The sequence below is a fragment of the Electrona antarctica genome (genome assembly GCF_951216825.1).
Source record: "Electrona antarctica genome assembly, chromosome: 19".
Taxonomy (NCBI): Eukaryota; Metazoa; Chordata; class Actinopteri; order Myctophiformes; family Myctophidae; genus Electrona; species Electrona antarctica.
The window spans coordinates 3,272,586-3,284,818 of NC_136800.1; the positions used below are offsets into that span (position 1 = coordinate 3,272,586).

Sequence of the window (12,233 nt, forward strand, 5' to 3'; positions counted from 1 at the left end):
GGCACCAAGTACGACGGCGCAGTGTTATTATTGGCAGCAGGAAGAGTGCTGAAGGCACGCTGCGTCGCCGCACAAGTGACGTCACTCATGCGACTCCTCCATGTCTCTCGCTGCCACTCAAGTGACTACTGGCCAAATCACAGCACGTCTTTTCCCGGGAGCTTGACAAGCTTCTGTTCATGCTTCTGCTATGCTTCGCAAAAAATCTCGGGAAAAATGTTGCCCCCTCTCTCTCTCGAGAACGGGATCCGCACGTAATTCCGACGGAGCATTAGCCATGCGCTGCTCCGAACATATACGCTTTATCACTATCAGTAACTCTGGTAAAAGGCTTTTTAGTTCTTGTCCAGCCCAATTGCCACTTTGATGGTGGACTGTGCTCTTAGTAAGCATGTTCTAGTTTGACATTAAATCCAAATGACTCGCTTCCTCAGACATTTTAAATGAGAGGGTAGAATTGAATTGGCCTCGTGCTGCTAGTGCAATAACGTGCAATACAGTCAATTAAAAGATCAAAGACAATCTGGTATACACCTGACCTGAGTAGTAATAATTTCACCTCTCTTATTCAAACATCATACCTGGGCACTTCAAATAGACTACCCAAAGAAAGACACTACTACTCATTAAAGTCTGCATGTATAGAGCGTCGCAGTCCCGCCCCCTTTCATGACGACGCCAGGGCCCAGGAAATAATTCCCAATGCATTTTTCCCATAGACATTTCAAAAAGTATTTATTTAAAGACGGTTACGCCGCGGACAAAGCCAACTCGTGTCGTGACAACTCATGACAAACAAACACAATATTTTGGACCAAACAAATAATTACAAAGAAGAAAAACAACAAAAACAGTGTTGTAACCTGCCGTTTTTTTCTTCTTTCTAATTATTTGTTCGGCCCAAAAAAATGCGTTTGTTGTCATGATTTGTCACGACAAGAGTTGGCTTTGTCCGCGGCGAAAACGGCTTAAAATAAATACTTTTTGGAAATGTCTATGAGGAAAATGAACGGAGAATCATTTCCTGGGCCCTTGTAGGGGGTGGGACTGCGACGCTCTATATCACAGGGGGTGACTGAATGGCGTTGTCAAACGCCTTCCACAGTGTCAAAAGGCAGCTACTCTAATAGGCCCATGACTTGAGCTCTCACTACATTTTACTGCATTGATTTATTGGTCAATATAGCGGGAAATCAGGATTAACTCAATGGTCACCAAGGACTTATTTAACTTCTTTTTCATGATGTCCTGGAGCACCAAGGACGTGTTTTTCGTGTTTTATAACATGGTAAAAAAAAATATATATATATATATATATGGTCTGGGACTTTTGGCGCCCCCTGGTGGCGGTGAATTAAAAAGAACCTTTGTCAACTGTGTCTCTTCTGCCTCACCTTTAGCCCCTGATAATCCAGGATGCCCTGGGTTACCATGAGGTCCCGCAGCCCCTGGGTCCGCCTGAAACAGGAATAAGCACTTTAAAACTAGTATTACTCCCTTTGTAGGACTGGGATACTGTAATTTATATACAGTTGGAGGCCATCGATATTGTCCTTTTCTTTTTGCTGAGGTTTGCGTGATCTGCGCAAAAGGACAGTTGAGTTAACCCATTTTGGGCGGGAACCCCTTTTGGTGTTTTAAACATTATGTTATAATTTAGCTATTGAAAAATAGCAGATCTACAAGCTCATAGCGCGCCACCGAGTGGCGCGCTACGAGCTTGTAGGTCTGCTATTTTTGAAAAATCGTGAAAATATTTATTTCAGAAAAGAAGGATTTTTTTAAATGTTGAGGTCAGGCCTAAATGGGTCAAATGATAAGGGACAATATCGGTGGCACCCAACTGTAGATTAAAGACACTAGACTGAGTCCGCAAAGGTACCATCTCAGCATTTTAAACCCTTTAGGCCACTTTATGATGTTTAAAGAATTGCTCCTTGATGCTGCGTCCATTCCTTGACACAAGAATACAAGATGACATAATAGAGCATAGCAGTGGGCGTGGTTTTATGGACCCACTGAAAAATTGGCCATTCATTTTTCCCAGAGATTTACAACAAAAATGGTATCAATTATTTTAAGCCTAGAATCAAGTCATCCAGGATCCTGGTTTATGGTGATCCCAGTCATCACCATAAAGCCTTTGATTCTGTGAACAAATCTATATGTAATTGGCCGCCGACCCCCAATTGAAAACATGTTGTTCCAGGAACCTCCCAGAAGCAAAGATTTGAGTTAAAAACATTCGCTCTGAAAGAATATATCTTCCAAGATTTGCGACACATTTTCACGATTTTTCAAAAATAGCAGACCTACAAGCTCGCGGTGCCGCGCTACGAGCTTGTAGATCTGCTATTTTTCAATAGCTAAAGCATAACATACTGTAATGCTTAAAACACCAAAAGGGGTTCCCGTCCAAAGTGGGTTAAATGAAAAGCGCTAAACAAAGGGTATTCATTAGAAAAAAATCTAAAAACCCTGTACCCTGTACCCTGCCCTTATTTTCTTCTTTCTAATTATTTGCTCGGCCCAATTTCTTTTTTGGTTTATTGTACATGATTTGCCAACTCGGCTGTTGTCTTTGTCCGAGGCTTAAATGACTTTAAATAAATACTTTTGGAAACGTCTATGGGGGAAAATGAATGGGGAATTATATTCCTGGTGCTCTCGTCGTTCTGAAAGGGGGAGGGACTGCGATGCTCTATACCAGTTCTCCAGGTGGTCCGGGGTATCCGCGTGGTCCGATGAAGCCCTTCTGTCCTGGGGGTCCAGGAGTGCCAAATAAGCCTGGCCGGCCTGGATGACCAGGTGGGCCCTTACATCCAGGTGAACCGAGCACTCCATCAGGCCCTGGGTCACCGTGTGGTCCTCTGGGGCCCGGTAAGCCTGTTGAAAACAAAAAATAATGTTTGGAACGGTGCGCAGCATTCACACTACAACATCTGCCAAGCGCACCGGGGACCATAGTGTGTGAATCTGCCATAAAGTTTCATCCTGTTGATTTTGTCGACTAAAACTAAGACGAAAAATGTTCGCCGACTACCTTTTTTCACTGATGAAAGCTAAATGGAAACTAAATGAAAACTAAGCCATAGTGACTAAAACTAAGACAAAATATAATATTGACAATTTCGTCAATGAATAAAAACTAGACTAAGATGTTAGGAAGGGACTAGTGGACAAGAGAGCTGAAAATAGCCGATCTACAGGCTCACAACACGTCGCACTGCGACACGTTGTGAGCTGTGTGAAATCAGTCATTATGACAGCATCAAGGCCCGCCAAAATTTTATTCGACTAAATCAACAGTTGATTTAGTCAAATAAAATGTATTTTGGTGGGCCTAAAATCGTATGATATTTAGTCGACTAAAACTAGACTAACACTAAAGCGTTCCGGGTGACTAAAATGTGACTGAAACTAAAAAACTATTCAAGAGACTATGACTAAAACTAAAATAAAAAGAATTGCTGTCAAAACCAACACTGATCCCGTCTGTTTTTACCATGGGGTCCCGGGTTGCCAGGTGGTCCACGCTCTCCTGGCAATCCAGGGAATATGGTTGAGTTGAGCCCTGCTGGGGGCAACCCTGCTGGTCCCGCTGGGCCAGGACGACCTGAACGGGACAACACAATGTGACGAATGAGTAAGAAGTAGAACACAGAGCCGACGAGCGGCGGGACTCCCATAGACTCCCATAGACTCCTATAGACTCCCATGGACTCCCATAGACTCTCATAGACTCCTATAGACTCCCATAGACTCTCATATACTCCTATAGACTCCCATAGACTCCCATAGACTCCCATGGACTCCTATAGACTCCCATGGACTCCCATAGACTCCCATAGACTCCCATGGACTCCCATGGACTCCCATGGACTCCCATAGACTCCCATGGACTCCCATGGACTCCCATAGACTCCCATAGACTCCCATAGACTCCCATGGACTCCCATGGACTCCCATGGACTCCCATAGACTCCCATAGACTCCCATAGACTCCTATAGACTCCCATAGACTCCCCTAGACTCCTATAGACTCCCATAGACTCCCATAGACTCCTATAGACTCCCATAGACTCCCCTAGACTCCTATATACTCCCATAGACTCCCATAGACTCCCATAGACTCCTATAGACTCCCATAGACTCCCATAGACTCCCATAGACTCCCATAGACTCCCATAGACTCCTATAGACTCCCATAGACTCCCATAGACTCCTATAGACTCCCATAGACTCCCATAGACTCCCCTAGACTCCTATATACTCCCATAGACTCCTATAGACTCCCATAGACTCCCATAGACTCCCATAGACTCCTATAGACTCCCATAGACTCCCATAGACTCCCATAGACTCCTATAGACTCCCATAGACTCCCATAGACATTTCAGAAAGCATTAATTTACAGACCTTTAACCCATTTAGACCTGAAAACGATTCTACAAATGTACGTTCTCAAACTATTTCATGTCAAGGACCCCAAAAATTATATGTATTTGGCCGCAGACCCCCATCTGAAAATATGTTGTTCCAGAGACCCCCCCAGAAGCAAAGATTTGAGTTAAAAATGTTCGCTCTGAAAGAATATATATTCAAAGATTTGCGCCACATTTTCAGGATTTTTCAAAAATAGCAGACCTAGCATGGGAAGAAAAAAAAGTGACCACAAATATGATAGTGTTGTATGGGTTATAAAGTTTGTTTTAAAAAGTTACAGTAGTGGAATGAAGATCTGTTTCACAAAATAAATATCAGTCCATTTCGTTTGGATCTTATTCCTAAGCCATGATACTGTTATGTATGTGGTGGTCACGACTTGCTTATCATTTTTTTTAATCCTATGGACGGATAAGCGGTAAATGTAAATTCCAGTCAAACCATTTCAGTTTTACAAACACAGGATATGATGTTATTATCCAAAGTGCGTCATCCTCCCTGAGCCAGGCTTGCGCCTAACCGCATACCTGAATGGGACTGGGTGTTCCCTTAGTTTATACCATCAGAAACATCAGAAACAAAAGAGTTGGGTGAGGCAATGTCTACCAGTAAGTGCAGTGAATTACTGGTTTGGTATATGTGGCACCAGAGCCTGTCATTAGCGTGACAATGAACAAAGTTCATCCAAGACTCCATGACACCTCTGGCGTCCACCATTGGGCAGGTGATTCACAGGTTTCAGGGGCATTGATTGATTACCAGTTTGCAGAATTACAGTACATTTCAAGCACAACTCAATACAAAAGCTGACACTATAAAAGCATTATGGTTAGGACTAAAGGACAGATGTGGGTATAGAGTTACCTTTAACACCAGGCAGTCCCGGGTCTCCTGTGTCACCAGGCCTCCCAGTGAAGCCCCTCTCCCCCTGCCTCCCGCTGGGTCCATTAGGTCCAGGGTTAGCTGCTCCACTGGCTCCAGGCCTTCCGGGAAGCCCCCGTTCACCTGGGGCGGACACACAACAAAGAGAAGAGACACTGACATCACTTCAAGCAAGAAGACGCACTGGGACATGACCAGATAGCATGGTGGCTACATGGTGCCCAGTGTCCTGTCCTCACAACAATTTGTAAAAAGATATATAATATAACACAGACTTTTTTTTGTTATTTTATTTGAACAACTTGAACTGCAGCATAAGCTGTTTTTAGCGATGGGGTTTGGTGTAGAGGGCAAAAAAAAGAGAGGGACAAAACAGATCAGACCCCAGTCTACCAAGTTTATCAACTATAAAGTAGGCTTACCATACGTCCTCTTTTGCCCGGACAAGTCCTCTTTTGGGGGGCTGTCCGGGCAGTCCGGGTTTTTTTTATAAATTCCTTCAAATGTCCGGGGTTTTACACGTATCGCCTGTAGTGTATCGCTACGCTCACAGACCATTCAGACCAATGTGTATTACAATGCACGTTCAATGGTTCGTAGTGGAAAAACACTGTGAGAGGTGGACTTTCAGCCCGAACCCCGGAATGTGTATTATTCATAAATCTGCATGCGCTGCGTCGCTGACAGCACTGCCACTGGTCCCGGCCGCAGATCAGAGAAAGGCTCGCTGGCTGCTCTGCTGTCTGCAGATAGACTGTTGTGTTGTCTGCTCTCCGTGAGGAAAGCTTGAAATGCCAAAGAACTATCTCATCATTGACATGCAGAAAAAGTAGGCTACTGTTAGCTTTGTGACTGACCAATGAGAAGCAGATTGTATTGTCTGCAAAGGAACTATGAGTCTGTCACAAATAAAAGTTCTGTCCTGCAAGCCCATGTCATGTCAACAACACAGACAAGGCAAGCTACAAGCTTGTAGGTCTGCTATTTTTCAATAGCTAAAGTATAACATAATGCTTTAAAACACCAAAAGGGGTTCCCGCCCCAAGAATGGTTTAAGAAAGGCCAGTCTCTTACCGTTGTTTCCTGGTTGTCCTGTAAACCCAGGGTCTCCAGGGGATCCAGTGGGGCCTCTGGATGCACCTGGTACTGGCAGTCCAGGTGGGCCAGGAAGACCTTTGGGCCCCTTGGGTCCGTGGCCTGGTGGACCCATGTCTCCTCTGTAGCCCCTCTGACCATGGTAACCTGTGCAGAATATAACGACGAGACTATAAAGGGCTCTATCTTCAAGGGTTTTCCTTCTCTTTTTTTGTCTTTGTATTTTTTCTTTCATTTTTTGTTTTCTATAAAAGAAAAATGTATTTCATATCACAATGTTTGTGTAACAATTTATAATCTGTTCTCAATCAAAACGGCTCTATCTTCTTCCATGGTATACCCCTTATACCATCTATATATACAAGTGAGAAGTTGTACCCAACCCAGGAAAAGGGACCCAAAGTCACACACTGCATACGCCACTGACACGTCACTGACACACTGCAACACACTACACTCACACAGCAGTGACGTCGCACACTTACCCTCCGCGTCGTTCGGCCGCTATCTCCTCATATCGCGCCGAACGCCGACCCTCAAAACCACCCGCGGAACATTACTCATTGCACTGACACCAATGTTGCCTCACTTCCACACTCGCCAACTCGCCTCCCTTCCACACTCACGCCACAATCGTCCCAACCACCCACACCCCCTGAACACTGTTGCCAGGTCTATGAAAACCAAGCCCACAAAAAATGCCACTCAACACGCTACTTACACACACTACAACTCGCTTACAACTCGCGCACCTGGCAACACTGCATCCTGCATCCATTGGCTACCATTTTGCCACTGCTAATTTATTGCCACATCTAAGAAAACCAAGCCCGCAAACCCTGACTTCCTACAGGCTACTTACACACACTACCACTCGCTTACAATACACGGACCTGGCAACACTAACATGCCCTCTTCCATTGGCTCTATCCCCAACACCAGCTTCCATGTTACATTGCGCACTTCCGACAAGACAACCGGAAGTTACACACTACACACACATTACACGAACAAGACGAACACAACACTACACACACACACACACACACACACACGGGTTGCCAGGTCTATGAAAACGAAGCCCACAAACACTGCCACTCAACACCCTACTTACACACACTACAACTCGCGAACCTGGCAACATTGTAAGCACAGCACAACACACACACACACTCATTCTAACTTGGATGGACAGCGCCGCGATTACATACACAGTTTACCATACGTCCTCTTTTGGGGGCCTGTCCGGCCAGTCCGGGTGGTTTTATACATTCCTTCAAATGTCCGGGGTTTTACACGTATCGCCTGTAGTGTATCGCTACGCTCACAGACCATTCAGACCAATGTGTATTACAATGCACGTTCAATGGTTCGTAGTGGAAAAACATTGTGAGAGGTGGACTTTCTGCCCGAACCCCGGAATGTGTATTCTTCATAACTCTGCAGGCTCGCTGGCAGCTCCGCTGTCTGCAGATAGACAGACAGCGGAGAACTATCTCATCATTGACATGCAGAAAAAGTAGGCTGCTGTTTTCTTAGCTTTGTCACTGACCAATGACAAGCACATTGTATTGTCTGCAAAGGAACTATGTGTCTGTCACAAATAAAAGTTCTGTCCTGCAAGCCCATGTCATGTCAACACAGACAAGCCAGCTGTGCGCGCGGTGAGTCCTGCACATTATATTGACCCAATATTATTTTGTACAACCTAGCAAAGCATAAGATATGATGGTTTGGAGAATAGGCTGGTCTCTCTTTTTACAACACATAAGCCATTGCATACAGGTTCTCAAACTTTTTAATTTCAAGGACCCCCATAACTCTGACAGTAAAACCAAATGGACCCATAAGAGTCCCATTTGATTCCATTTGTACAGTATCAGAGTTAAAAGTTAGAAAACAGTCCATTTGGTTCCATTTGTACACTCTCAGAGTTACAGACCTGTAAGGGTCCATGTGTTACACTCTCAGAGTTACAGACCTATAATGGGTCCATTTGGAACCCCCTCAAGGAACCATGAGGGTCCCTGGATCACACCTTTGAGAGCCACTGCTTTAAATAAATACATAACTAATATAGAGCATATTTGATCAATTTATTGTTAGGCTATAGATTATTTTGACATCTGAATTTAACAGAACCGCCCACGCACGCCACATGCACATGCACGACGTGCACGCGCATGTGCACATCCACATCCACATGCACGCGCGCATGTGTCCTCTTTTTGGTAATTCATAATATGGTATGCCTACACAGTTACAATAATGCAAACACGACAATTGCACGAACGACTGCGTCGACACCTGGCGTGGAACAAACGGGACGAACCGAGGCGCATATATGGATAAGAACAACAACACTACACGCACGCGCACGCGCTGCAACACAAAACAGCTGCATAAAACGCGTGTCACTGTGGACTTCTGTATCTGTGGACTTCTGTATCGCAACGCGGGGCAACGCAACTCTGGGATGAGCGGGCCGAAGGCCCGCGAAATTCTAGTATAATATATATGTATATGTCTATACAGGTATATGCTATACCTTAGAATAGATGTAGGCCTAGACCAATTTGACAGTGCATAAAACATTTTGAAAAAACATTTTTGAATAGTTAAAATAGCCAGTCTTCATCGACACGTTGTGAGCTTGTAGATTGGCTATTTTAAGTTTTTTTTTCTTTTTTCTTTTTTTCTAATAATTTTTATCCCACGATTTTGCAACCCAGTTTTTTCACCCAGTGTCAATTATCTAATCCTGGGCGCTACACTTCCTCTGCCAACCTGGGGGGGGGCAGCGGACTGACCTGAAATGAAATGAAATGATACTATTTACTATACTATATTTACCCAGGGTATCTGGGCTAAGCTCAAGAACTTGTTTCCAGCCAGGCCCTGCTCATAGAACATTTCATCGTAGTGGTTCAATGCCTTGTTCAAGGGCACTTCAGCGGTGGTAATTTTAACGTGTCGGACCGCTGATTCGAACTGGCGACCTTCCGGTATCAAGACCGCTCCGCAATCCGTTCGGCCACCGCTGCCACTAATGCCTCCTTCTATGCATGAGGAGTCCAAGCTGCTTCTTTTCACCTGACAGGGGGGAATTTCCCTGGCCGGACGTAGCGTGTGGAAGGAACACGTTATTCCGACCAGTTCCTTTCCCCTCCATCAGGTGCCCCGGCTGGCCAGGGGGAGGTAGTTTTAGAGACCAGGATTACTGCATGTTTTTGTGAGGGTACCTACCTAGGGGACACGGGGAGAACACGCAAACTCCACACATTCATCACCCTGGGACAGGGTGATGAATTCAAACTTCAAACTTATTTCAAGTGGTATGGCTTGTGGTAGAGGAAAGACCATGGGGTGAGCAGAATCAGCAGGGTTCGTCGCATTGGTTATTTTAGCCATTGGTATCATTAGCCTATTAGCATTACCGACCGAACCATGGCCGATAAGAAGAAAAACAAATGTCATGGCAATCAATTTTTTTAACATCTTTCTACCAAAGTATTTAGATGGATGGGTGGATGGACAGACAGACAAACATGTGGTTGATGGATGTTTAGATGGATGGGTGGATGGACAGACAGACAAACATGTGGTTGATGGATGTTTAGATGGATGGGTGGATGGACAGACAGACAAACATGTGGTTGCCAACAAGTGATGCATAGAGTATAAATGAAGCTTTAGTGCTAATAATCAATGACAGGAAAACGCTCATTTTGTATGATGAAAACACATAGTTACACATAGTCCTTTGAGCCTTTGTCACCACCACAGTAGTCTCGCGTTGCCACACTGTAGCCTCTCGCAATTTTCAAATGCTTCCGTCATACAGTCTGGAGCAACGGAAGCTCTATCATGAGTCAAATATAAAGCGGAAGTGGAGCCTCCTCCCCACAACAGTGTTGTTTTCGTCGACTAAAACTAAAACGAAAAATGTTCGTCGACTACCTTTTTTCACTGACGAAAATTAAATGGAAACTAAATGAAAACTAAGCTATGATGACTAAAACTGAGACTAAATATACTGACAATTTCGTCAACAAATAAAAACTACACTAACATGTTAGGAAGGGACTAGTGGACAAGAGATCCAGTATAAGTCATTTTACAATTAGTTTCATGCTGAAATTAGCAGTAGATCGGCTATTTTCAGTAAGTGTAAAATCAGTCATTACAACGGCATCAAGGCCCGCCAAAATACATTTTGTTACTAAAATCTTATGATTATTTAGTCGACTAAAACTAGACTAACACTAAAACATTCCAGGTGACTAAAATGTGACTAAAACTAAATTAAAACTATTTAAGAGACTTGGGGCCCTATTAAGCAAGTGGAATCTAATTACATATAATTTTACAGTTTTTAAGACGTGGGGGCGGGTGCAATGTCATATTACAATTATGGGCCAGGTAAGAAGCGCTTTCGACACCCCGTGGTGTGAGCAAAACGGCCTTGAATTAGTCATGGGAGTGTTTAAGGGAGTTTTGAGGCTTACCCAATGAACATGTCCGTACTATTCTCTTTACGACACCAGCTGATGATGCGCCCTTTTCGGCAAGTGGTATTACATTTCTGCAGACTGGCACCATAGACAGTACATGACTTTGTCACATTTGGGTTAATTATTCATATTGCACTGCATGCTGTCACCTTTATGCCTCAAAAGAACAGATCCACAAGCTGTCACAGCCATGATGTGCATAGCTTGTAGGCCTATGTCTCTATTTTGTTAAGTAACTTGCAGTGTTCATTGGAAAGTCATTACAGCGGCGCAGCCATATGCTAAGGGAGGGAGATATACGCACATCATCACTTCATTTGTTTCTGTTCTAAGCATGAAAAACAGCTGTAAAAATCTTTATTCTAGTTCATTTGATTCATAAATGAATAACTAAGCCTTTGAAATGGCACCTACCTATACCTTTCAGATCGGAATGGAACTGCGAGTAGATACGCAGCATTGGCTGGCAAATTGGCAATCCATGCGTAATGTTCCCAGAATCGTCTAACCCCCGAACATACAAGTTCGTTTGATATTGTTTAATTCGATAAAAATAGAACCATATACCATACAGCGAATGAAAGCAAGATTCCTAAGGAATGTGGGGATTTTTACATTTTAAAAAACGGCTGAGAAATGAGAGAACCATGAGTGTTTATAATATCAAATATTATAAGAATAATATGAAAGACAAACGGGCTGTGAAGAGCTCAGCTCACCATCCCGACAAGGAGGAAATATAGCCTATAGTGCATGCACGTATATGCACTGACTGTTGCACACACGCTCTTTATTTGTTTCTATTGAAAAACACCAGTAAAATAACGTTTATTTTATTTTATTTCATTCGAGTCACGACGAAGGAATGAGTTCAAATGCCATACGTGCGCCATGCGTATTGCTGCGGCCCCAATGTTATGGTCTTCGCTCGTAGCATTTTATTGAAGAAGAATTGAGTCGGGTGTGATACAGCGTATGAAAGCAAACTTCCCAGTGATTATGGAGATGTTTTAATTTTTAAAAAAGGTTTAGAAATGAGCGATATATGACCCTTTATAATCTCAACGAGAAAGCCAGAAAAGCTCGCTGTTGCCATGTCTCATAGAAACAAGTAAATAGGTCTATAAACATACTCCCAAAAGAATCGCATATAACAGGGGTCTACAACCTATTTTAAATGAAGTGCCATGTTTTTATTTTCTAGATAGTGAGTCTGCCATATCAAGATTCCTTTTAATGACACCACATTAAAATTTCCAGCATATTTTGATTGTCCACAAATATAAAGTTCTTCCT

At 43.6% G+C, this 12,233-nt stretch overlaps 1 protein-coding gene across 1 annotated transcript in view; it reads right to left on the minus strand.

Moving 5' to 3' along the window:
• Positions 1–12,233, minus strand: part of LOC306943784 (uncharacterized protein) — a 79,987-nt gene that overhangs the window by 22,538 nt on the left and 45,216 nt on the right. Inside the window, exons 30-34 of the mRNA XM_079530312.1 lie at positions 6,403–6,570; positions 5,311–5,451; positions 3,506–3,616; positions 2,708–2,886; positions 1,395–1,458 (exon numbers count right to left, since the gene is read on the minus strand). Of these exons, the coding sequence (XP_079386438.1) occupies positions 1,395–1,458; positions 2,708–2,886; positions 3,506–3,616; positions 5,311–5,451; positions 6,403–6,570 (663 nt within the window). The remainder of the gene's footprint in view (positions 1–1,394; positions 1,459–2,707; positions 2,887–3,505; positions 3,617–5,310; positions 5,452–6,402; positions 6,571–12,233) is intronic.